Source organism: Chelmon rostratus, chromosome 5 (assembly GCF_017976325.1).
Source record: "Chelmon rostratus isolate fCheRos1 chromosome 5, fCheRos1.pri, whole genome shotgun sequence".
In the NCBI taxonomy this organism is placed as follows: Eukaryota; Metazoa; Chordata; class Actinopteri; order Chaetodontiformes; family Chaetodontidae; genus Chelmon; species Chelmon rostratus.
In genome coordinates this window covers 5,886,183-5,914,103 of record NC_055662.1, presented here as the reverse complement: position 1 = coordinate 5,914,103, position 27,921 = coordinate 5,886,183, and the positions used below count along the sequence as shown (strand labels likewise).

Sequence of the window (27,921 nt, the reverse complement as noted above, 5' to 3'; positions counted from 1 at the left end):
GTTCCTTGTGTTGTTTTTAGCAAACCTAAGATCAAGACACACGCAGCTCTGCCTCTGATGCCGGACGTGGTGCAGTCAGGCCGGCTGACGCCGCCTCAGCTTAGACCGCCGCCGCTACTGCTGCTGATTATGTATGGTACAGATGTCCCGTTTCTGTGCAGTGGTATGAAGTCTAGTAATCGTCAGGGGTCGTCACTTTCTAGTATCGTTTCTTTAGAGCAGAGTAAGACCACCTCCATTCGTCACATCAGTGAGCATGACTAACTTAGAGCAGCACTCGTCGCTTTTTTCGATCTTGATTCTCTCTCTCGGTTGTTCTTTTCTGTCACGTATTCACTTGAATTTGCATTCAATAAGTAGACATTGATGTTAGACAGTAACTTAAGATTTTCTTGATTTTTAGAGATGTAAACCAGTACATGCATTAAACATGATTGAACTGTCTGTTTCCTTCTGTGTGTGTGTGTGTTTTCAACTGAAGATATTCCATCAGTGAGAGCAGGTATCAGGCCATCCAGCAGAGTACACAGTAGGTTTATCTAGTTTATTTTTCCTTTAATTCTACAACAATGTAATGCTCTTTAAAGTAAATCCAACAAAACAAAATATTCAGACTGAACAAGGAGCACTTGTTGTTACAGGAAATTGCTATGTACAGCTACACACTCCTCTGACAGACATGAGAAGGTTCAAAGTGCTTATCAAACAGGAGGGAAAAAAAGAGGAAACTCAAACAAAAGCACGAGTGATCCCTTTGTGAGAGACCCGTAATAAAACTGCTTGGCACCAGTCTCCACCAAAAGAGACGCTCGCGCACACACACACGCAGTCGCACACACACACCAATGCTCAATACATTCACGCGTACACACTCACGTCATGTGATTACTGGGCCGCTGCAGTGACGCCTCTGATAGAGCAGGTCAGCGTGAGTGAAGAGAAATACAACATATGCAGACCAAGAGAGCTTCTTGGGAGGAAGAAAAAAAAAAAAAAGCACAGCAAGGGATCATCCTGGTAATGAGTGTGTGTGTGTGTGTTAACTGATGACCTGTTCACCATGTTACCCAACCCTCCCACACACATACGGCCACCAACCATAATGCTCGTTGCAATACTGACAAGCACAGCACTCTTTCTGCTTTATTTTGATGCACTCTGTGGCAGTGTCTACTTGATGTCATGTGCAAAAAACAGCCTTTTTAAAGACAATTCACATTCATGGATTGTTGACTTGGTGCCCCACGTGCCTGTGATGGTGGTGAAAACACAGAGTAGAGATTCCTGCTGCCGGCCGTCAGCGTTTCTGCGAGGAAAGTGAGAGAACTTTGACCTCAGACTGGGCTGATCCAGAGACAGCGCCCATCTCATTTAGCCATCTTTTTAAATGAAGTCCTTTTATTGACATCTGATCGTCTGTATTTAAGATCATGAATTTTGAAGTGTTGGCGAACATTTTCAAACATTTCAACATTTAGGACACAGACACATCATTCTGGGAGGAGTGTGAAGCCTTGGAATAAATCATCTGTTAATAGGACTGATCTAGGATTACAGGCCAGCTTCACGTCACCATTATGAACTGAACGGTCTGATGTGAAGTCAATATTCTGTCTGATCAGTATTCCAGTTCATCTCGCTCTCTGCAGAATGAAGAGAAAACTGAGCTGAATCGGAGGGAAGCTGGCAAGGGTCAAACTAACATTTGACTTTTCTGCACATTTGATGCAGAAGTGGAGTTTCAAATTAATTAAAAATGACTGCCACTGTTGTCGCCATGGCGACACCTGTTGAAGTGTTTTCGTAAATATTCAACTCACCGAAATGACTGTCTCATCTATGAGGGGTTAACAAATTCCTATTCTTCTACTCTGTTTGAATGAATGAGGGTCGAGCTGTCCACTTCTACAGGAGCGAAGTGAGAAAAACAAACACTTAAAGCCTTCAACACTTCACTCATCTGCTGATTCTGCCGCCACACTGAACAGGACGTTCAGCGAAACAGCTCCAGTATGTCCAAAACAGCATCGCGTTGTCAATCACACACTCATATTTCTGCATCTCCTCTGACAGCTGAAATGCTGCCATCCCGTGTGGTGAACCACAGCGACCATCTGGGACACTGCTGAATGAAGCACATGTGGGCCCTCTGCTGACATGACGAGCTGAACGAGGAGGAATAAAAAGATTGGCAGTCTCGACGATAAGATCCTCGTTAAAATAAGTCCGCGTGTCGTGCGCTGTACCTTAAATGCGCCAGCTGATTCACAAAGAAAACCACAGATTTTCTATAACAACAACAAAGGCCATTCTCGATGATGTATATCTGGAAAGCAAGTGTCACTCAGCAACCAAAAGCTCAGTGTGACTGTGTGTGTGCATGAACGAGTGTGTGTACAAAGTAGAGGTAGTGTTTGTAGATGGGTTTGACAGGAGTAATGTCTGTGTGTGACTTCAGGGGGGCTCTGATTTGGAGTTCAGGCTGCTTGTTTTGGACCACTGTTCTCTCAGTGCATAGACGTCTCATTGGCTACAGACACGCTCCTTTTTCATTTTGACATTTAGTCGTCAGAGGTCACATGGTGCTACACAACACCTCCGACTTCACCCCCCCCCCCCTCGTAATCTGGAAATGGTTCCATCCACAAATCCTTCTGTGATTGGCTGCTACCAAACAGGAATGACGCGCATCACCGTAGCCACAGATCAGAACCATCTTTCATTTCTCGTCTCATCAACACTGATTATCCTGTGGCAATTGAATTGTCTGGATTCTCAACAGCAATTCAACCAAACCTTAATAAATTAAATCAAAGTAACGATCGCATTTAAAAGGGAAACCACTGCAGCATCAAAACAGGACACCCTGCTTCTCTATTTGAAAAAAAAAAACAACTGAACACCTGTCATCTTCAACAGGCTGCAAAATATACGTTTTTTTCTGCAATTAATAACATAAGAAAACAAATTTAAAAAAGAAAACTTTTTGGTGACTAATTAAAGTGAGCCACTATTCAAGGATTCTATACATTTTTCTTAAATGCTATATAGGTATCTGAATATATTATTTTATTCATTTATTTTACAAAACAAATGTGTGTGTGTGTCAGTGTGTGTGCGAAGGAGGTCACTGAATGGGTGTTAGGCAGAGTGGGCGTCTCAGTGAAGCTTCTCTGACATATGCCACTTAAGGAGTTACAGACTTTTGAAAATGCCAAGAGCCCTTTCTGCTGCTGCGGCCATGTTTCAGCCAATCAAAGTGGAGATCACAAATGAGGTCACGGTCGACTTCTGCCTCGAATAACAAAAAAAAAAAAGAAAAAATCTTGAATTTGAACATGAGGTTTAAACATGTAAACTCACAACTTCACTTGTGATTTCCACCTGAGCACTGAAACGTGAGCGAGAGGTCCAGCTCCCAGTGCCTGCTGGGTAAAAACAATAAAAAGGGGGATGTTGTGAGCGAAGGGCATGAAGGTATGGCTAACAGGAGAGATTACACAGTCAGTCCGTCTCGGGCACAAAAACCGTGCAGCTCGTCTGACATGAACTGACAACGCCACAACACATCAGTCTACACTCCCAGCAGACGTAGCCATAGTAACAGTCTATCAGCGTTGAGGAGCTGAGCGCCGTCAGCTGTGAAAGGGCCACGTGTTCTAAAGCCTTTTCTATAGATCACTAACTAGTCCTGTCGTAAGACTCACGAGACGGTCAAGCTGAGTATTCAAATGAAGCACGGTGCTTTGTGGAGGGAAAACAAGTAAATATCCCAACAGCATTTTTGTTAAAAGTTCAACTTTTAAAAATCCTCAGCCTTCAGGATTGCAACATCATCTTCTCTCTGGACGCTTGAATGAATCTCATCTATATATCTATATATATCTATATATATATATGAGATTCAGTCCAGAGTGTTAAAGGGACAGTTCACCCAAGTTACAAAACTGTGGATAATCCAGAGTAAAGGCAACACATAGCGATCAGCTAGCTCATCACAGGGAGTACTGCTCAGCCTGGGAAAATGTTGTACGATGTCTTCTGGAGCTCTGGAGGAGCTTTATCAAGTCACAAAAATGAACATGACATCACTATGACATCATAGGTGTCTCTCTTTGGGTGTGAAGACCCCAAACATAACAAAAAGCCTGTGTGCAGTTTGAATGGTGTGGGTGGTTACCAGACAGGAGGAATCTTACTGAAAGATGCTACTGAGATGCATTATGGGAAATGGAGGATCCAAACTTGACCCACACTAGGGATTAAAAGTCGGGATGTAACGCATTGCTGCAATTTGATCATTCTTGTTTTAATCCCTCTTTTTTAATTGCTAAACTGTCAACACTAAATCACTGGAGCACCACTTTCAGTTTTTTAGTGCAGTGAACACTAGCACAGCTATTATATTTAATAATCAAATGGTCAAATTACAGGAAGTTATGTTATCATTTCAAGCAAAAGGGCCAAATACTATCTGGTTCCAGCTTATCAAATGTTTTTTGATAAGTTATTAATTGATGCAATGATTTGCAGACTCAATGATGATGAAAATATTAGTTGCAGCACTTATATAATGGGAGATGAGCTCTGGAAAACAGGGTAAGATGCTGCTAGAGGTAAGTGAGGAAAGGTGCTTTTTTGGGGGTAATTTGGGTGAACTGGCCATTGAATCTTTTCCCTGAACAACATTTGTGAGCATCAGCTCTCCAGACATTTCTAAAGCTGAGGGACTGTCTCATGATTGCCAGGAGATTTTCCTGATCTTACACCCTCCAGAGAAAAGAAGAAGTCCAAGCTGGGAGACGATGGTGCGCAGAAGTCTCATGTGAAGCGTGGATAGGCGGGGGGAGAAATGATTCGATGGACCAAAGTCCTCCAGGAGTCTTCAGCAACACAGTGAGACGACCTTCTCTGCCTGCCTGGTCCAAGGCACCAGGACGTCCATTCTCACTCCTCTGGCCTCGGAGTCCCGTCACCGCCACTAACCCTCCGTGTGGCGAATGTGTGATTTCCCATCACACGCACACTCACACACACCACCCGCCCCTGTGCACACCCACCGTTCAGAGCGCTCGGCATCACGCCAACACGTCATTCAGCTCTGCCACGTCATCCTCTGTATATACACGTTAAACTCCGCATCTGCAGCACACACACACGCATTAAGTACATGGGACATTCTGTGTAGCTCCTGTGCTCTTCTTCAGCAGTGCACCTGTGTCTGCGGCTGGCGGCTTCAGCCCCGCCCCCCTCCTGCCCCGGTCCTCTGACACTCAGTTGGAGCTGGCTGTGATGGGTTTCTCCAGCTCCAGGTCCAGGGGAGCCGGGCTGAGCTGGAGGCTGCTGTAGCAGGTCTTGCAGACGCGGCTGGGCTCGAACAGCTGCTGGCTTGGCACTGGGATCTTCTGGTCGCAGCAGCTGGCACAGAACACGTTACCGCAGTTCCTGCAGAGAGACACAGACAGGTCACTGCCGGACTCTCACATAGAGCACCTAGTCTGCATACGATTCAACCCCATTACATCTGCAGCAGGGCCCTGTTCTTCATGCATGGAAACTACGTACGTTATCTTGATTTGATAGTTGGATTTCTAAAGTATTCAAGGCTGACTTAAGGTTCAACTACGGCTGCTGTCAAGCTCAAACCTGCAAATGTGCTGAATCATCGATGATATCTGGTTGATATTTCTAGACTTTTCAAAATAAACCTCATACACTAGCTTATTTTCACACACAGATATGACTACTTTCCTTTGGTGCCTATAGAAAAATCTTCATTTAATTAAAATCAGAATTATACGAACATTTAAGAAATCATTAAGAGCTGTTCACAGTGAAGAGTAAAATTTAAATCAAATCATTAAAATCAGTTCTAAAAAAGAAATCTGTTACTAACTAATCCAAGTACAGAGCAAAAGAAAATGCATCCAACTTGAAGCTTTCAGTGGAACCAGAGAAAGTAGAGATTATTTTTGATATTTCAAAAAGGGATTTGTCATTTTAACACTAAAAGGGATGACCGTGAGTGAGATGAACTCAAAATAAACTAACAGTGTGTGTTTGTGGTAATGAAGGAACATGTCAACAGTGTGGCTCACTGATGTGGGGTTTTTTGTGGACAGCAATGGAGCTCTGTGGCTCAGAGGAAGAAGATACACAAATCAAACCTCTGACAGTGTTTGAAGAAGCAAGTTAGCTGGATGAGACTTAATGGGATCATTTTAGCTGGCTAACATCGTGTTAGCCTGGATTAGCTGAGCCACATTGAGGATTGGGATGCTGATGTGGAAATGTGTCTGATTTGTGAAACTGATTTACAGAAGATGATTTTGTTGCCTGTCTGTCTGTCTGTCTGTCTGTCTGTCTGTCTGTGTCTGGGCCACCTGATACAACAGGTGGAAAGAAGTTACAGGAGCTCTGAGTTCTGAGCAAACCTCATTCCTCCTGTTTTCAGATCAACTCTGCAGCGGTGTTGCACGACATGCCGGGTTAGAAAAGGTGCTCTATCACTCAGTGGTGCTAACTTGATTATTCAGTCTATTAAAAACACATTATCATCACGAGACAGGAGGGCAGGTTTCAGATACCCATGCTCTGATTCAGATGTAAGGCCATGCTCACACACTTACACACACACAGTAGTCCCTTCCACCTGCCTGTACTTACACTGAGCACAAATAATTAAGCCCCCCCCCCCCCAACTAATTCACTCTGAGGCTCCAGCCTTGCACCACCAGGTGGGACTGAGTGGTCTCCAGTAGGCTATCATGCTGTGCTGCTGGGAGGTGAGATGCAGGGGGCTGGTTTGTGGCAGCATGCTAGGGGTGTGTGTCGAGGGCGGGGGGGAGGACAGGGTGCTGATGTGGTGCTATGGCAGGAGCAGGGTAGAGGTTGAGTTTGTTTTTGTTTTTTAGATCTGAATTTTTCAGGTGAGAAAACAATCAGCCCTCGACCAATTCCAGCTCTCCCACCCTTCCACAGCCAATTAAAAACTGCTAAATGGAAACACACTGGCGCTGCAGGACGCAGAGAGATTCCCCCGAGAGTTTGCTGACAACTAGAACAGAATGAAGGGAAACCAGATGCAGCGGGGAGGAGGGGAAGGAGCGGGGGGAGGTGGAGAAGAATTAGGAGGAGGAAGGTGCAATGATGGCAGGTTAGAAAGGTGGAAGATGGAGGGTGGGGGGACAGGGGAGCCGGATCTCACCAGACCTCCTGGACAGGCTCCCTGCCACTGTAGAGGAGAGGGGCAGACAATGGATAAGAACTGCCTTAACAGTGGAGAACACTTTACACACTAAAACACACTTCCTGCTGAAGATGTGTGTTACAAAGAGAGAAAATCTATGACAGCTACAATTGTGAAACAGCTACAGTGATACACTGTTGATTCTACACTTGTGTGTTTTGAATCCATGGCTGAAATAACTACAGATCATTGTATACAAGTCTGTCTCAATCTGGACCACAATGGATGAGCAATGGGACATCCAAACTGAATCTTACTTGAATCTCTAAGTGGCTAACTTGATCCAACCCACCACAAAGAAAAGGAAGTAAAGAGCAGACAACAGTGATATGAAGAAATGATAAAACTGGAGGACATACCACCAACTGATAGAATGAGGCAGAATACATGAATGCACCACATTAATCTTGTCCTGCACCCTTCAAAAAACCAAAGGCATTCTGATATGTCCAAGTAGACTTTGAATGGGCATTACTGTTCAATCTGGCCCTTTTCTCTGAACATCCATCCAACTACATCAATGGATCAGCCTGTTAAGATCTCAACAAGGCAAGTTTTGAATGAAAGGAGCATTCCACCTGTTTACTCCAATTGACTTGTGAAGGAGAGCTGCTGCAGCTTGTGAATACAGTTGTGTGTCTTTAGCGGCTCTGAGGGAGCTTTCTGAAGTCTGAGAAAGTAACCATGAAGCTATCGTCACCATTACGATGTCATCAGGATTATCTCAGCTTGAGCTAGAGGCTTCAAATTTGTAACAGAAAGCCTGTGTTACAAACTGCAGGCATGGTGTTTGAAAGCCATGGTTGTTTACCAGGCACGGAGGGTGTAATTACACAGATGCGGTCATGTTGCATTGTGGGAAATGTAGGAATTGGCATTTGGACACATACTTTGGACTGAAAGTCAGGATATCTCTACCCCTGCTGCAACAACCTTGACCATGTTTTAAAGTTTGTCTCTCACTGTCCAACACCTCTGTGGAAGTGCAGTTCTGAATGACTGGCATGTCCCTTCAATGAGAGAACAGAAATGCCCTGTCACACTTAGCACTGAAGTGCCTTATGTGACCTAATTATGGACATTCTAAACATATTAAGGGCACATTGAGATTAGATTGCATTAACCATATTTACTGGTGGTCAGTCAGATGCATCTGTTCACATGTGTAAAGACCAGGCTGAGCAACAACCTGAAATATTGTATATCAGCATATGTATATTAATAAGAATGAGCAGCTCTCTAGTGGAAACCAAAATTACCCCACATCCTGATTGTGAGCTCTGGTCTGCAGAAACACAAGTGATTTAAGTGGAGAGGGAGTGAAATCCCATTCGTCTCTCAAGATGAATACCAGACTTATTAAGATGCCGAGTGTGAAATGAAAGCCGCCTCATCAAATCTAGACACAGTCTGGATGTACGTCTGGATACAAGAAACTTAGTCTGAACAGAAGAGGAGTGAGCTTAAACAGAGGAAACTCTTTAAGCCTCAACAGGACAGACAGGAGTGGTTGATGACAGGGATAGTGACTGAAGGTTTGAGCCTCTGCAGCATGATAACCCTTCAGTGCTTACCTGCAGTGATGCCTCCTGGTGGCGAGCCAGAACCTGCTCTCACAGCCATAACACTGGGCTGCCAAATGGTCTGGGTACCAGCGAGTCACCTGCAATGTACAGACTGATCTCAGCTCACCTACCATCAACCATCAACAACTGCCATTTTCTGAAGAGATCTGAAGTCCATGTGTACAAGCTACAAACAAATACAGCCATGGCTGTGGGAGCTTTGAGCCTTCCTTTCCGAATCGTGTCTTTAGTTTAGTCTGGCTGCTCACCTCAGTGTCCTGCTTGTCCACCTGCTCCCAGCTGGCCTCAGAGAAGAGCTCTGTGCTGCAGCGCGACAAACAGTTGGGGTCCAGGTTGTACTCGGAGTCCGTCATTGAGGTCTGCATGGAGGAAGACACAGATGATCAGAAGAAACATCCCCAAGTGGCAAACACATCAACTGGTCAGTCAGTTTCATGGTCAGCCGTGTCAGCATCTTACCACTTCGTCTCCCATGTCTCCGTTGATCCTGTGGGAGCCGACGTGCTGCTGATTCTCCAGGCGGCTCCACAGCTCCTGCACCTGTTTCTTCAGAGTCTCCACCTCCATCTGGTGTCCTGCCTCAATCTGCCTCAGCCTCTGCTGGATGGCGTCTGTGTGCAGCGTCAGCCCGTCGTCGTCCAGATGGCTGCGGGCCGGCTGCTCCGGGCTGATGGCGGCCCGGCTCAGCAGGGCGTGGCACCAGCGGTGCTGGGAGCAGCTGCCCCGAATCAGGGAGTTGCAACTTGCTAGGGACACCTGTCGACTCAGAGGGGCCCTCTCCCCGTTCCCTTTGGCCCAGTGAGGTCCTCCGCAGGGCTCCCCCTCAGAGCTGTCACCGTTACAAATCGCATCCCTGCTGAGGTCAGCACTCACAGACTGAAAGGCACTGACAGAGGGCCGCTTGCTGCCCCCATTTAAAGTTCTGATAAAGCCATGCTCGCCTGTCTCCAGTCCTTTCTCTTTCCTGGAGCAGGGCGGTTGGCTCCTGCCATCACTGCAGGGCTGACGACTCGGGCAAACGGGCGGCTGTGCTGGTAGCTCCAACCTGCTGCAGGCCTCTTCAGTTAAAGTCTCTGTGGAGCTTTCCATCAGTGAGGCCCTCTTATCTAGTTGTTCCCCCGGCTCCGAGACGCCACGGTCAGACTCGAAGTTAGGGCATGTCTCCTCATCCACACCTGGCTCTTCAGGTGACGTGTCCACAAAGCCATTAGTTATAGTTCTATGGGCTGCAGGCTGCTCCGGCTCACTTGAGTCGGACTCATTGGGTCCATGTGCAAGCTCCTCTTGTATAGAGGAGTTGTCTACATCCTGCTTCACCAGATCCTCTGGTGTCTGAGTCACCTCAGCTGCCTGTTGACCCTGCTCCTCTGGGGGAGACTCACCATCTTCCTCAGCCTCCATTACACCATTTTCTGGATGGTGACCATTAGCAAATGCTTCTCTCTGGATTTCAGTCCCGTTGACCTTAGCACACTGATCATCTACCTCAACTCTTGCTTCTGTCTCCACCTCTGTGTCAACAGTGTTAATGACATGTGTGATGGCAGCACTCCCCTCTCTCTGAACATCTGCTCCCGCCTCCTCTTTTGTGGCTTCCTGAAGGATGTTCTCCATTTGGCCCTCGGCCACACCCACCGCCACAGAGAGCTCCGCCTCCTCTGCTTCCTCTCCTGCTTCTGCTGGGCCGACGGTGGCCCCCTGCCCGAGCTCAGCGTGTGAGCCCCGGGGCTGCGGGCTGTCATCCAGCTCAGAGTCCATTCCGTCTGGATAAGGCCCCACTCCGTTAGGCCGCACCTCCTGATCCTGGTTCCCCCCTCCCTCGGGCCCCACTGCCATGTTAAGCTCCAGAGAGCGCCGGTGGTCCTGCCACTTCTCATTGAGGCTCGGGTCACTGGAGCGGCGGTTAGGAGCCAGTGAGCTTCCCAGCTCACATGCACTTGGCAAGTTGTCGAAGGACCGAGTCTTCGTACGTCTGAAGAAGAAACAAGATTTATTACACATGGGAAACCACATTTCACTACATAACAATAGCTCAGTGTGCTTGACACCCTACGATTCAATCTGTAGCTGCACACATACTCTTTACATAATGTTAAGTCACAAAATAATCATATGTCAGGCTCATCAAAACAAGAAAAATGCAGCACAACATAATGAAAGAGCGGCATTCACACTTGGTCTCTTTAAATTAGAGCCAGCTGTCATAAACTATGTCAACATTAAAATGAAACAAACTTCCTGTTGACTCTTTCCAGACAGTATGACTGTCGTGAGACAGGAGATAAGCAGAGCATACAACAGTATCTGTGACCGTGAGGGCCCGGGCAAAGCAAAGTATGTAAGCAGAGGAGTTGAAAAGCCGGGCCCCTCTGGCTGTGGGAGTCCTCAACACGTGTTTATCTTACATGAGGGAGGAAGAGAGGGGGGGTCGGGTGCCAGCGCGCCAGGCTCACCTGGCCAGGGGCGTGTCCTCAGGGTTGCCACCGGGCACAGGGTAGGGGGCACAAGAGTCATCGGAGGGGGTGGTAGGGGAGGAGCTGGGCAGGTAGACAGCCGTCCACAGCATCAGATTGCGTACGTGACACACTGGGTGGAGAACCTGCAACAACAGCTGCAAACTTAACTCAGAATAAACAGCGAAAACTGTCAAATAACAGTAGAAAATGATCCGGAAATAAAATCTTTGTTTGAAACGCATGAAGACATGCAGGACACTTGATAATGTGGAAATTTGAGCAAGATTTGACAAGAATCAGAATGCAAATGAGTTCTGAGAATATGACTTCCCCTCATTGTAAGTGGACAATATTTACGCCATGACACCCACACAGAAATCCAAACACAAAAACAACAGTAACCACAAAAATGCAATTCTCAGAAGGGTGGCAAAAGACTCCTAAATCAACTTGAGACCATAATAACCAGCAATGAATCTAAAGAGACAGCATGAAATAAACAGCTCTGGGGCTCATGTTTCCTGTAAAGTATCTGAAGACTTTGCAGCCTAAACTTTTAGGATTTGGAAACCAAGGCCTCGAGAGGCTAGACTCTATGCTGTCCTGAATAGTCCCAGTGATACATCTTTGCCTTGCTTGCTAGCGGCGTTACTCTTTGTGAAGACCTGTTTGAACATGGTTGAGAAAATATTTTGCCAGGTTTGCTATTTTACAGTTTCATCATTTCAAAGAGAATCCAGAACTAGCAGTGCTCCACTTCCAAAAGGACTAAAGAGTGAGCGCAGGGGTAGACAGTGGACGTACGGTCTCGGAGTGTGAGGAGTACAGCATGTTCCTCAGTGTGCGGTTGGCCGGTCTCAGCAGCGACCACACAGAGCAGGTCCTCTCCTGGACGTGGCGGTCCTCCCTCTCCTTGCCGCTGTTACACAGGAAGGTGCCGAACAGACAGGAGTAGGTGTGCTGCACCAGTTTCACCTGCATACACACACACACACACACACACACACATAAACTGACATGTAGAGGCTTGTATACACTCACCACAAGAATGATAATAAGGAAAGAAGACAGGAGTTCTCATACTAACTTATGAACACACCCAGACTGTAACTGCATATTGGTGGCTCACAATCGGAAACTGAATGGAAACATTCTGAAGCGTATAATCTAAGGATCTGAGTAGAATCAAGACTTTGCAATAGCGGTGTTTGACTTCAACGCACCAAGAAGGCCTCGTTAAACTCAAAGGAGCATGGGAACTGCCTCTGTAGTTGGTGAACACAGTCCAGCCACTGCAGGAAGACGGGACAGCGTTCGTTCAGGTCCTCAGAGTTTTCTCCATGGCCGCAGCGGTCAGCAAACTTATGGCCAAAGTCCAGCCACTCAGTCTCCACCAAAACCTGGAAGCCCTGCATGAAGATGTCACATGAGATTCAATAAAATGTCACTTCATAACTGTGTGATACTTTTAGAACAGTCACACTGACAATTTTTTAAAAAACAAATGCCAAATTAAATTGAACAAATAGATTTTTCTGCAATCAAATTTTACCCTCGCTGCATTGGAAACATAAATTATTACATGACATTAATGTTGTCAGAATTTTCATGGGAAAATGCCCAAAAAGAAAAATGAAAAAACACTGATAACTAACGGGCCAGACTCTGGGACACAACTAAAAGAAGCAGAGTCTTCATCTGTACCTCAATAGTGCGGTAGTAAGGGTCCAGCAGCAGCTTGGACAAAGCAACGATCTGAGGTGTGCGGTCCCAGCCATCAGAGCAGTGCACCAGGACTGGCCTGTGGTCTCGGTCCACAGCGTTGACCACCAGCAGTGCTGCCTTCAGCATCAGGGACAGATGCTGCAGCCACTTGGTGCTCTCCAGTGCAGAAAGCCAGCTGCAGACAGACACACAGCAACAGAGCAAACACATCAGAGGACCTCATATGCCCCAGACACACATGGTTTATGTTGAAGTACATTGCATGGAACACTGCCACATACCATGACATTTATAGACTCAGTTAGTTTGCAGCCCTATCAACAACATCCTCATGACTTTACATAGCTGAGAGCACAAGCATGATGTACAGAAAATGTGTTATCTCTTTATACTTTCTAAATATGTCTGATATCAAAAATATTCAGAAGTGGTCAACGGATTGACAAATGATATGTTAAATTGTCCAATATTGCTTAACTTAATGTTGTCTTAACGTAATGCATATGTAAGCACATCAATTGTTTTTAAACACGCAATAACTGATTTTTTTTGGACACTAGGGGGCAGTGGAAACAAGCTGTGAGCGCAACATAGACTACATGTTGCTAATTTATACATCCAGCAGTTATGGAGCAACACTGTCATTCATTTGGAGTCATGTTTTTAGCCTTCTGCTAAAAATAGGTCCAATATTCACTCTCTTTTGGTCTCCATGAACTCCTAGGGGAAATATCTTGCTCTTTAGTGGCTTAATGCTCTACAACTCTCACCAGTTAGTCAGCTAGACAATTAGCTAAAAGTCACTATACGGTGCCTAAGGTCAAAGGGAGCTACAGATTCAGGTTGATAGTTCTCTGTGGATTCATCACTGTGAGCGACCCCATTCACATCGTTTTCACACTGTCATTTGATACACTGTTATTATAAAAATAGCCATTATGGTCCCTTCAAGCAAACAAGCTCTGACAAACTCATTGTACACTACCTGCTCGCAACCAAACAGCAGAGACACGAAGTTAGCTGTGAGCTGGTGAACACAGTGGAGCATTTTGCAGCTAAAGAGCTGGAGAGATATTTTCCTAAGGAGTCGGGGCAGATCAAAAAGGATCCCAGTGTAGAGCAAACATTAGACTTGCATTTGTCAGGTGCCCAGAAGCAGGATTCCAAACGAACAACAATGTATCTCTCTATCTGCTGCATGTAAAAGTAGTAAACTGTTAACATGTTGACAAAAACAACTTCACAAACCAGTGACACGGAGGTAGCTGTGTTTTTTTTATGCTTTTTCCAGTGCTTGCTAAACTTTAGCAAATGACTTTGCCTGTTTGGATAAGAGTTATATAATATATCAAAATACGTACGTACTTACATGACCAGTACGAGACATACATAGACCTTGACCAACTTCAGTTACGAGTCAATGTTTCACTCGTCTTATCTGGGATATTACTGTAAGCGCTGTGTTGTTTGTCTATAAACCTGGAGTGTCTGTGGCAGAGACAAGCCTGTCACAATTTTTTTGACCTTTGAAGTCAACAAGTGTATGATGATCGTGTTTTGGAAACTGATCCAAATTAGGTCTAGCTTTTGACAAATAAAAGACATAATGAGAAAGCGGTGCAACCTGCTGTTTTTTTTGCATAAACACCATAAAGTCTGTGCAAAAGACTCCTTAAGTAACATTCAAATAAAGAAGCCCAGTGTATGACTCTAATAAACATGCTGAGCTAGGATCTAGAGTGAGGAGTATTTTTCACTCTGTTTTTGTCTTCTGATTTGATTTTCAAACCGCTTTCAACAACGTTCTCTCAAGCCAGCGTGATTCAATTACACATCATTGTGACGTCAGGTCTGGGAGTGCAGATGGAAAGAGATCCTCTGCTTGGGGTTGGGCCAGGCTTTCTAAATCAGGCACAGATGTACAGCCACAAACAAAACACAGCTATGATTACTAGTTACCTACAGTTACCACCACTACAAAGATTGAGAGCTTTCAATTTAATAATTTTAGCCCGCACGGCTTTAGAGTTACAACTAAGAGAAATCATAGGCAATGCTGGAGGTATAAAAAAAAAAAACCCTACTTGGCTGGATCAGGCATCTGGGTGCAGAGGAAACGCAGAGACTGGAAACTCTTGCGGATTGAGTGGATGTTGGCCATGCCCATAAACACCACCTCACAGTTGGGATAGTACTCTGAAACAGGAGAAAAACAGTGCTTAACAAAAATGAGAAAACAAAAAACGGTTTTAATTGTAGCCTGGATAACAATCACATTTGCAGCTAACTGAGCTCCTGAATCCATAGCTCACTCTGACCTAATTCTGCCTGTAACCAGGGACTGAGTTGAGAAGACCTACCTGGGCACTCGCAGCCTCCCCCCTTGGCCCTATTTGCTACAGCAGCAGCGTAGGACCTGGCATCCAGGATCAGTAATTTGTGGGGCTGGATGGCCAATGTCTCCACCTCTGAGCTGTTGGTCATGGAGGATTCTGACACAAAGCACAGCAAAATCTTCTTTTAGTACAATTCAGGTTGGATCATACAAGGGCTGAGGGGTATGGCTGAGAGATCATTGTCATAATAATTAAAAAAAAACAAATAAACTATTAAGACGAGAACGAGATGTTTCATCCAGGCACGTCCATCAGGATCTGTTTGACATAAGTGGTAAACGTGATCTGTGTGTGTTTGTTTGAACCAGCTGCTTCAGACAGGCCCTAACAGGTCGGACAGCACAGCAGTGTCTGCTTTTCGTGCAGACAGCCAGACCTCAGCGTGGAAATATCTCTCTGTGTGTTGTGGTAGGTGTGTGCTCAGCTGGAAGTGTGTGTTTGTGTGTGGGTGTCTACAGTATGTCAACGAGTGAGTGAGAGGGTGGAGCGAGGCTGGCTGAGTACGAGCTCTCACCAAAGTCAGTATCAGGCAGGTCAGAGCCATTGGTGTAGCTGCCGTTGGAAAGGTGCTTGCGGGAGCTGCTGTCCACGGCGCAGGCCTTGGCAATGGACTGGACCAGGTGCTCGTCGTCAGCATTCCTCCAGCCCCACCAGCTGACCTCTGGCTGGCCGCAGCGGGCGATCACAGCCCCCGTGGTCTGGTGCCTATGTGAGGGGGCATTCGGGGTAACCAAGAAGAAGTTAGCCAGAACACAACAACAAACAGCATTTATCATCTATCCATTAGATTAATCCCCACAGCATGTTTTATTTTTGACTTCTGTCTAACAATTTTTAATTGATAGGGCTACAAATAACAATTAGTCCCATAATCAATAATAATCAACAATTAATCTGACACTTTGATTTTGATAAATCGATGAGTCGCTTAGCATATAAATGTTAGAAAATTGTGAAACATGCCATGTTTCCTGAAGCTCAAACGGACATACTCAAATTGCACATTTTGTGAGACCATCAGTCCAAAACACAAACGCAATCGTAGTAATAGTATTAGTTTCGACCAACAAATATTCAAATTTCAGTTTGTTTTTTTTTATCAAGAATTATTAGATTATCAAGGTTCTTGATGATTCATTTGTTAATCAGCTAATCAATTTCAGCTGTAAAAAACAATAACATACAATAACCTAAGAATGGCATGATTCTGTGGTTGAACTGCTCAAAACTCATGTGGACTGTGACGGCTCAAAAGCAGACACTGTTTATTTTCCACAGTAACAAAAGCAAACTTTTGTCTCATATTTATTTCAGGTGCTGTGACGCACAAAACAGGCATTTAAAGCTGCCATTTCTGGTTGGAATAGTTTTTAAAAAACAAGCATCAAAGGCTCCCAAGCACTGTAAATTAAACACAAGACCCAAAATTCACTGAATCCATGATGCAGTGTATGTCATTGGTTAAGTCAGTGGTCTTGGCCATGTTGACAAACTCTGAAGAGGCAAATAGAGAAATACAGCCTGGAGAGCTATCCATTAGTAATTAGCCGTATGTTGATGTTTTTCATGCCAAAGTAATCTCTGTGCACAGTGGCGCTGATATAAAGCCATAAAGATATAATCTGAAGGTGGTTTTATTTCTTTCAGAAACAAAAAGTTCAGTCGGCACATAGGAAAACTTTTCATTTTCTTTGTGGTCATAAACACGTTTAACCTTCTGCCTTGAAACTAACACACCAACCTATAAACCACAGCAGGAAACCTCTTCCAGGAGCGGAAGGCCGCCACATTTTCCAGCTCCTTGTCAGTGATCCAGGCTGGCACCAGGAGCTGCTGAGGATAGCTGGGGCAAAGCCTGGCAGAGCAGAGAGAGCAACGGTTTAACGAGGGGGGAGAGAGGACCAAAAGGCTGTGATGGTTCAACAAAGGTCTCTGTCTACAGACACCTAATCCTGGGCTGGGCTCTTATCTGCCCAGGGCGCAGCACGAGTGGAGTACAATAACACAACCACCCACTGTCTAACACACACACTGACCTGTGCTGTACACCAATGAAAGCAAAGGACGGATCTCTCTTCTAGCTGGGAGTGACGGAAATCAACACAGCCAGGGGTATCTTGAATGAAAGCTGCTATTACCTGAACTTGCTGTTGATGTCGGATATCCTCCAGGCGTTTTGAGTGTCAAAGCCCATCCGCTCCACCTCGTTCTTGAACCAGGAGGTCACGTGTTCGCCTACAGACAGAGCAGAGATGTCCGATAAGAGGAGAGGAGAGGAGAGCAGGTTCTGCGGGGGTTATGTGAGGACATGTGAGAGGCGGCAGGGCACCTGGTCTGCACAGCTCGCCGTGCTGCTCTTTCTCGCCAGCGTACACATTCATACACCAGGCATGGAAGGCGAAGGAGAAGAGGTCCTCCAGGCGAGACGGAGGCCGCACTACCGTGTTCAGGCGTTTCAGCCATTCCTGACACTGCTCAAAGGTGGAGAACTGACATCTGGGGGACCAAACACAATAGGCAACGTTACACATTCAACATGCTACGCTAAATTATTACGGTGCAAGGCTGGTGCTCTTAAGAAAACTTTCAGCATAGATATTTACAGTACAGACACTTAAGAATCAAGCAAATGTTTGCTTTAACTGTTAACCTTTGTTAGTGGAAAGCACATATTTCCTGATTAGAGTGAATCACTACCTGTGTAGAGCTCTCTAAGTGCCAGCTGTACATAAAAAGTCCGATATTACAAACACATCCATCATTCTTGTACTAACGGTGTTACTTGAGGGTACAGGAAACTCAACATCATGAATTTTGTGGCTAAATAAGTGTTAATTATGAATGTGGTCTTCTGAGCAGCTCTTAAAATGCCATTATTTGCCACTGATTGTTCCCTTGTTGTTTATCTACTTACATTTTACTATCTTCATTTCCTAGGTCAAACACTGGATTAAAAAAAAATTTTTGGCAGGGACACAGCTCTCATTTGGTGTGTGACTGACAGTCATTAATCTACCGTAATCAGTGTTGACAGAAAGTGGCATCCCAGCTTCTGTGAACTGTTGAAAAGAGACTTTTTAAAATGACAGGTTAAACCTGTACATGTGGTGTTTTTTCCACGGTGATTATTTTACGTGACAGAGAAAAGGACATATGCAGGATACAAAACAAACTGAGCTGGTAAGTTTAGTGCAGGAGGCGGTGCAGCAGCTCTATTGTTTGATTATTCTCTATTGTTGGCTGTACAACAGGGTGAGACCTTTCCTAATGAATTGAGGCACGTCAGTGATAGATTTTTTAACCTAAGCATACTTTACAGGTATATCTGTTGGGTGCAAAGTGCTTATAACTAAGAGGACGTATCGCTGGTCATACCTGACGACTTTGCAGTCCTTACAGGTGACATGAAGCTGGAACATATCCCGACACTCAGCGCACTCTATGAGCTGGAGAGGAACCTGCGGAGTGAGAGAAAAAGCATGAATCCTACGCTCAGTCAAACTTTGATGGAAACATTAAACAACATATCGAGCATTTGGGAAATGTACCAATCAAATACATGCAGTCAGTACAAGAGGTGTGGTAGACTGCAACTGGCAATCCATTTAGCAAATTAGCTGTGGTCACAGGAAAACACTTTCATGCCAAGAACCAGCCACGTGCTGCAACATCACGTTAGGTCAAATATTTAATTGCATAAAGAAAAACGATCATTCAGCCACATGGTGCTAAAAATATTCAAGTCACACAGATTACTCATCCAGGTGCATTTCCATTAATTTTTCACATCACATCTCCCTGAGCTCTCTTAATATACATAATCTTCTTAACTCTGAGTATGGCAGCGCAAAAACATTCAATACTAGATTGTGAAGAACTTGTGTCTACATTTCCCTTCATGCCCAGAGCTATATTCTTATCTTTTATAGGCAAATACCATCCAAAGTACAGAACTGCCGTGTGCTTATGACTTAGGAGCATACTTTGAATACTGCAGGGAAATACCTATGCTGCTTTTGACTAAGCTCTGTTAATTAGTTAAGAGCCTCATTTCAGCAGCACAGTGGGCTTTCGTTAAAGGTGTGGCTCAAGCTACTGTTCACATACAGTCCAGAACCACAATCGACAGCTACTCATCAGCAGGTCGAGCTACAAAGTAGGGCTGAAAGATACGCAAAAAAAAAGGAAGAAATTCATATTGAGATTAATTTAATAGATATTTTTCCACTGAGTCAAGATGAGTCCATTGAAGCCTTTCAGATATTCCTTAAGAAATCTTTTTTTCTTCTGGCATTTAACTGTTGCTAGTAAAATTATGTTTAAACTTTCCTATACTTTAATCTTGCTTCAGTAACACAACATCTGTTTTGCACATATATGTTTGTATGTGTATACCTGAACACACATGACTACCTTTGTTACGCAATTTGCTACAGTGCTTCATCTATGATGTCGATATGTTGTTTCGATAGTATTTCGAAAATTGTTCAACCCTACTACTGCTAAAGCTTGAATGCTTTGTGTGGCTTTATTATTCCCACTCATATTTGCTCAACATGTCTACCTTAATCCAGCACCTGGTGTTCAACAGGATGAACAAGCAGGATTCTACTTCTTTAGGCAGTGGCCAGTTAACAGACAGGCACACACAGATTATACACGCAAGTCAAGCACTCCATGCCGTGCAGCTCTGCTGGGTACTTACTGACACCTCACAACAACAACTCTATCCAAAGCAAAACAGAGAGAACAATAATGAAAGTGATGCATGGCGATTTGGAATTATTTTCTGCCCGTGTACGACTGCTATTGCAGCACATTCCGGATGTTCGAGCATCCTGCTGCCACAATTTAATTCTTGCCCTCTAATCTACATGCCTAATCTGTCCACCATCAAAATTCCTAGGCTGCTTGTTAACAGCCTCTCGCTCTCTTGCAGCACCTCCCACCTTTCATTTGTGAGCTCTGACAACTCTGCCATGTGATGCAAATGCCTCATCAACCCATCCAAATATGTGTGAGGAGAAGTTTGGCTCTGTCTGAAGCGAGCGCAGAGAGGCGGCATGTGAGGCAACAACCAGAGGCTCACTGACATGTTTTAATAGTTTCTGAACAGCACAGACAATACTTGTCGATAGGATGAATTCATTTTTGTTTTTTGGTCATTTTAAAGGGATTTGTTGACAACAAGACAAATATAGAGCATCACTCGAAGTATCCTTTAAAAATTAGTGACTTGTGTTAAAGAGAAGGAAGTGAAACAAAGCTTTCTCTGTAGCACATGATCTATTATTGTGCAACTTTCCTGTTCTCACATATCAGCAGCACCGCAGCTTGGTGATATGAACATAACATATCCTTTTTCTGTGAAGTGTTCAGCAAATTATTATATTATTATCTGTGACTTTAAAAACATTCATAGAATTGCATGTCACTAGATTATGAGAGACAATACACAAAGAATACAGTTTCTGAAAAAATATATATATTTCTTTCAGTACCGCAATATAGAATATACAGTACCAATGCTCAATGCATATATATATATATATATATATATATATATATATATATATATATATATATATATATATATATATATATATGCACGCACATGTGGGGTGACTCTAGGTTGTAATAAGTCAGTGTTACATCAGTAGCAGTATAGAAAACTCCAATAAACCATAGCGCCGCGAACATCTTCGCAGTAGCAAATGAGGAAGGTTTTGTTACTGTTATTCACCCCCTCTGCAACCAAGGCAACGGCAAGTGCATAGAGAAAGCGGAGCAGACAGGCAAGTGTAGAAACAGAGGTGATGAAGAGTCACACGGCACTGCTGCCAGTGTAGATCAGCTCTGAGTGGCCGGGTCACCACAGCGCTGGCACAATGGCCCCAACTCTGTCCATTCACAAAACACTGATACACACTTTCACACAGCCTCCAGTCGAGACATTGCAATTCATTCTTCAGTTATTGTAAGATGTGTGAGACACATTCTCTTATCACATGTGACCTTGAAGCTCATCGGTCACTTTTCAAATACACTTACGTTGACAACGGACTCTTTGAACTTGATGTGCAGGCGGTAGTTGGACGTTGCAATGATGGCATCCTCTGCTCTCCCAACATACTCTGTGAACTCCCCATGCAGCTCAGGAAAGGGCACCTGGCAACAGCAGGACGCAAAACATTTCAAACACACTGCAGAACCACACAGATCACCAGTGATAATGATAAATGCACAAAGCGCTGTGGTTGGCCTGATCGATTGTTTTACTAGACGGTGGTCGTCACTACTTTGCAGCTTGTATTAGCATGTTGACCACTTTTCTGCCGCATTCAGGCAAAATGAAATGCTTCACACGTAAATCTAAGGTTTCAAAGAGTAAACTGTACACCCCTTCTTCATAACTTTTTGCACTACCATTTACATTTGCGCTATTACATTTTCTTAATGTTCACTGTTTAAATTGCAGTTTTTTTTACTTAGATTGTATAGTTTTTACTTAGATTGTACAGTTTTTATTTATCTCTTTTTAATATATGTCCTGTCACAAAAGGTTGAAGAGTAACGCAATTTTGATTCTCTGTTTGTCCTGTACATACTGCAGAATTGACAATAAAGCTGACTTTGACTTTTGACTTTGATAACAACCTAGAGAACAGATCTGCCATTTTCAGTGGGCTGCAAACCAGTAGTGTTTGCAGTACTGATGAAGTGCACCTATTAAACTACCATTTCCAAATGCCAGCAATCAGCTGACTGAGAGCATTTGGGTTCTATGAGGCAGCAAAGAGACACATAAACAAAGGGACCACATAAATGGTTTGAGTGACCAATTGGCTAATGTTGTTAGTTGTTTTTTTTTCCCAACATAAACAGCATAATAGGACTGGTTCTAATTTCAGATAACAGGGTTTCAGATATCACTTGAGAAAGTGAAAGTGATCTTAAGTCACATGTTACTTAATGGTGGTTATGTAAGTGATTACAGAAACTCGTCAACATATTAAGACATAATTGTGAGGTTAAATGGGTTTTTGACAGCATGATAAAAGCAGCAAGGCAGCAGCTTCTTCACCTGCATGTTTTCCTCCTCTAGGACGGGGGACTTCTTGGGAAAGATCTGATTGGCCTGGATACACTCCAAGCTCTGCTGCCCCTCCTCCTCCTGCAGAGAAAAGGCCTGTTAACTCTTTACTGAACTAGTATCAACTTTAACAACCACAACCTTCTTTTGTTTTAATATGGCTTTTGAAATGTTGGTACAAGGAACGCTGGCTGAGTATTTCCCTATTTATCGCCCTGCTCCTGTCACACACTCATGTACTAGTGCATGTGTTCACAGCTTTGACCACTAAGTTGCTCGGCAGGAATTGTTTGGACAGTTAAAAGCCTCGCTCAAGTCCATCATAGCAGTAGTTTTGTGGGGAAAAGGAGTCACCACTGTCGTGACAGAGCTGATTTAAAACCAACTTGACAGTGCAGCATTTATGCTGCTTTGCGTGGCTGTCTTCTCCTTCCCACCCCCACTGTAATGTGCAACCAAGGCTAATTTACTATAATCATCCCTTGTACAACCAGCCATAGTATAGCAGATGCCAGTAAGACACAGCACCCTGAAACTGGAAACAGGCATGGCAATTAATTTACTCAAAAGAGAGTCTAAATCTAATTTTTGGTGGGAAAAATCCAATTATGGACATTTTTGTTTAAAAGCAGTTTTCACCTCCAGTCTGTAGGCTTTCAGAAGGGCCCATATTTGAGGTCACAGTAGTCTAATGCGTGAACATATTTCACAGAGGATGCTTGTCAGCGGGGAATGTGAGGTGTGGATATACAAGCAGAGTCAGGGATCTTTTTACTCAAGGGCAAATTGGTGGAAAAAAAATGTCTGGCCTTGTGCTGACAGAGATCGACAGGAATCTATGGGCTGTGTTTGGTCAGTTTAGTCCTAACAGTGTGCAAAGAAAGATTAAGGTGGTCAAGATGGCACATAACGGAGGGTGGCAGCACATCCTGTGGACTGCTGGCTCAGCATGAGCCGAGCTGATACACAGTCGCCATGGCTTGAGGAACAGCGTGCTGAGGCCAGCCAGGGGGCAGCCTCCACATAGCAGCAAGCCAGAAGCGCGCGCAGACACACACAGACACACACACACACAGACACACACACACACACAGACACAGACACACAGACAGACAGACAGACAGACACACACACACACACACACACACACACACACACACACAACCCAGTGGTTATGTCATGATGCAATGATACAACACAAATTCCTGCAGTGAAAACTGCAAGCTGCTCTGCTCAGGCAGTAGCCCCGGAAGACCTTTGACACTGCTGCAGCTGATGTAAGTGTCTGCTTCCTGATAAGCAGAGCTGATTAAAAGTTAAAATCAATGGAGAGTTTCCGATTCTGCAGACTGCACCCAGGACACAGGCCACAGAGCAGCTACTGCCCTGAGCATGCACGAACTGAAGGTACTTTACCATGGCCCCTGTGAAGGAGTGCGGGTCAACCAACGAGGAACTCCGGCCTAGACCAGTCTGTACAAGGAGAACAGAGACAGTTGATAAGTAATTCTGGAAGAAAAATATTAATTAGACTGTATGGTGACTTTAAGCCATTATCTTTAACACACAAGATGAAAGCAGCCATCATCTTCGAACATGTGGTTTTCTAGTTAAGATCTTCTGTTTTCTCTTCCAGCCAGAGTTGAGCCATTGAGCAACCAGCAGCGCTGAATCATTATTGTAAAATATGGAGCAACATTTGTAGAAACAGAATTCCTGATACTCCATATTGCCTATTCTGACAAAGTCTCATCAACAGGCCTAATTTCAGTTAAGTCAATGGCATTGTGAAACTGCCTTTTCTTGCCACATAGCTTATTTTGGAAGGACATCAATGTAATGATTGGTTTCGAAATTCAATTTAAAAAGGTACTCAGGGTTCAGTTGTTCAAACATAGGTCAACATAAGGTCAACATAAAACAGGTGTGTTTATCTAGCCCACAATGAGAAAAAACAATACGTTTATCAGGGCACCCTGGTGGCTGAGGGGTTAAGGCACCACCCACATACTGGAATGTTCATGGTTCGATTCTGGCAGGGGACCGTTGTTGAATGTCATAACCCATCTCATCATTTCCTATCATCTGTCTACTGCCCACTCTTAAATAAAAGCACAAAATGCTGAAAAACATTTTAAAAAATACACGTTTATCATTCAAACAATGTCACTGCAGTGTTGTTGTTTTTTTTCAACAAATGCCTTACTACCTCGCCATTAAGGCACATATTGAGTGTCATCTACCTGATCAGTGCATCTCCTCTGGATGAAATGACTACCTGAAATGACAAACTTAACTAACGTCCTTGTCTATATTACTTGTCTTAGGGAATGGGTCAGATGTTCGATGGCAAATCAATTCAACATGAAATGGCCCAACAAGGGGAGGCTTGGCCTGCAATAACAGGATTTAGGCCTTCAATAAAACTTATATTCAGTTACATCAAATGTAGTGAAGTGCTGACTACCACAGCTGAACTAAGCAGATGGCTAAAAATGTCACATAAAAAGAGTTATGTGATATAGACTTTAGACTTACCACAAACAATCGGTAACAGACGATGAGCAGTCCTGATGATCCTGTTTGGAAACTCTCACAGGTAAGACATGGAAATCTGTGGAAATGAAGGCAAACATGCACCTGAATAATGAGCAAATGCTTTTCCTTACAAACTTGTCCATATTTTGCAAACAGCAGACTTTTTCACGGAAATGTACAAGCTACAGAAGCTCTTTTGATTCCCTTGCAAATATAGCTGTACTGGCGGTCACAGTGGCTTGAATGTGAGCTCAGAGATACCACTTAAACTCAGTTGTGGAGCGAAAAAAAAAAAAAGCCAACTGGATGCACTAAGTCTACCGTCTATCCTGCATGCAGACAGTTCAGTCACATGAACTGCTCATCTACTGTTCACCTTCAGAAAAAAATAAGCACACTAAATCCGTACATGATATCATAAATATGGCAGTAGCTCAGTCTCCAGACTTCGCTTAGGAGAGGGGCCAGTTCAACTCCAGCACAAAGTGTATCCTGGCCACTGTTGAGGTGCAGCAAGGCACCAAACCATCACTCTGAGTGTTGTGTGTGTGTGCATGCGTGTGTGCATGTATTTATTTCTGGCATATCTGTGTAATAAATAATAAAAAACAACAGAGTGTAAAAAATGAATTTATCCAATGAAGGGTTAATAATAAAGACTTTCTTAAATCCCTGCCACCACATCTTAATACAAACTAATGAAAGGTGCATCAAAAAAATAAACATAAAACAACATCATTAGTGATCAACAATGGTTGGTCGCCTGCCCAAATAGCTGGTCAAGCACACATACTTGGCTCCGCTTGGCTGGTGGCTGGTATTAATTTCCTGCCTAGTGTACAGCTGAAAAAATGGCATTCACCAGGAACATGAATAGTAACCAAATTTGTTTGTTCGGGCAATATTCAAATATTTTTATCAAGCGTATCCTTAAAGAAACATTGCCAAACGTGTCCTCAAAACAGGCAACCTGTTAGGGATCTCTCAGCATACACGCCACAAATAGTTGTAAAGGTCATCTACTCTTGCAGAGACTGAAATGTGATCTAAGAAGGTCAGTGAATGAGAAGGACCTCAACACACCTTCTCGGGAACATCCACGGTTCCTAAAGGCAGACACATGACAAAAATCCCATTGTACCAGCGGCAGACGACGACCTCAGCACCGCCTTGTCGTCGAGAGCGGTGTGAAGAGGCCAGGGGAGGTCACTACCTCACTGACAGAGCAGCCCAGCTCATACTGCTGGTCTGGTGCTACCTGATAAAGCATATCTGACACACACACACACACACGGGCTCTGTTTACCGCAGCGGGCTCATGACCCGTGGCTACGGCTCAGTCTGGTTCTGAGTTCAGAGTCACACAGGGAAGGCTAAGCCCCTTAGAGCCTTAACGTTACTCATATCCCGTGACAGGCCACCATGGATCATAGGCTGCAACGTTATCAAGCAAATAGCCTCAATCTCCTATCTGATAAAACGAAAAGAAACATTGACTGTGACGAACTGCAACGACTAACACCAGATAGCTGACTACGTTGACGTTGGTAATACTGAACTTAATGGCGACTAAAAGGGATTAACTCGTACAAAAGCATACATGTTGGCTAATTTTTGCGTGGAAAAAAGAGATTATGTTTGCTTTAAAGTTAACGTCCCGGTTCCCCTTTGTAAGTTAAACGTTAACAAATGCTAATGTTAGCTAAAATGTTAACGTTATTTACAGTTAGCTAGCATTCGCCGTGGAAACGTAACGTTGGCAATTCAAAATAAACTACAGTCAACCAAAAACCATGGCCAAACATTTCTGAATTGTAACTTAATTTTAGTAAGTGCTAGCGAGCCGAGTGCCATCCAACATAACGTTAACACGGAGAGTAGCTAACGTCAGTTATGCTAACAGGTTCGTCTCATAGATAACTACCCATGTCTATAGACAAAAGTAACTAGCTAGCTAGCAATAACATTACTGCCGATCTTCCTTCTCTTTGGGTTGCGTTAGGCTAGACCTTCTGCAGCTAGTTAGCGTCAATAGTTATCTTAACTTATCAAAATAACGCGACCGTAAAGTAATGCTAGCAAACTAACGCTTAGTCCAAAGTGGATATTTGGATTGCGAGCAGCCAACGTGAACATTTATGAGTAAGCAGTGTGCTGTTTTATTGCAATCTCACAGTACTCGGTGTTTGCTATTAGTAACTGTTACACAGACCAACCAGTAAGCTGGCTAGCTAACATTAGCTGGTTGAGCTAGCGCAGCTTCTGCAACTGTTTTTGTTGTTATGAGATGGAGGGCGGAACCCAAAACGGAGGCCTGTCAAAACACACCGAAGAACGACCACAACCGGCAGACTCACCAGGGAAAGGAGTGATGAGAAGTTAGAGGCCAAAGATTCATCCGAAGCCCGTGCAATTACTAAGCAGCAAATACGCCTCGATCAAATAAACATTAGTCATATCCTAGCCGAGGCCAGCTTCACTGCGTCCCTTTCCAGCTCCGAGCCGTCGTCGCCATCGTCGCGAGTTCTCCAGCCCAACAACCTACGTGCGCGTGTGACGTCATCGCGCTAGAGCGGCGCTCTGGTCGGGGGAGGGGCTCAGGCGCACCATGTGGTACGATCATGTAAACACTGGACTGCCCGAATAACTGAATATAATGGAAATTATAATCTTGAATTCAACCAGAGTGAGGGTGTTTTTGGATCATCGGAAGACTGCTAATAAGGCAAACAATGTGGAAATGAATAAACGTTGTTTTAAGACTCATAAAATACACAATACAGCGAATGTACTGTGGGAGTCATTCCTCACCATAAAGAAATAAAAACACAACACAGCAGGATCTTAAACAATTATGTATTGAATGATGGCTTACATA

The 27,921-nt window shown here is 44.2% G+C and overlaps 1 protein-coding gene across 1 annotated transcript; it reads right to left on the bottom strand.

Annotated features, from left to right (window-relative positions):
* Nucleotides 1-529: 529 nt before the first annotated feature.
* mtmr3 (myotubularin related protein 3) lies at nt 530-27,567 on the bottom strand. The gene is made up of 20 exons (XM_041936795.1): nt 27,401-27,567; nt 25,044-25,119; nt 23,922-23,978; nt 22,497-22,586; nt 21,464-21,580; nt 18,788-18,870; nt 17,742-17,908; nt 17,551-17,647; nt 17,154-17,267; nt 15,927-16,117; nt 15,377-15,508; nt 15,101-15,212; nt 12,996-13,191; nt 12,515-12,700; nt 12,096-12,266; nt 11,289-11,434; nt 9,295-10,807; nt 9,084-9,194; nt 8,824-8,912; nt 530-5,445 (listed from the first exon to the last, which is right to left on the bottom strand). Exons 3-20 carry the CDS (start codon nt 23,922-23,924, stop codon nt 5,274-5,276), a joined length of 3,690 nt encoding a protein of 1,229 aa, XP_041792729.1. The 5' UTR covers nt 23,925-23,978; nt 25,044-25,119; nt 27,401-27,567; the 3' UTR covers nt 530-5,273.
* Between the last annotated feature and the right edge of the window lie 354 nt (nt 27,568-27,921).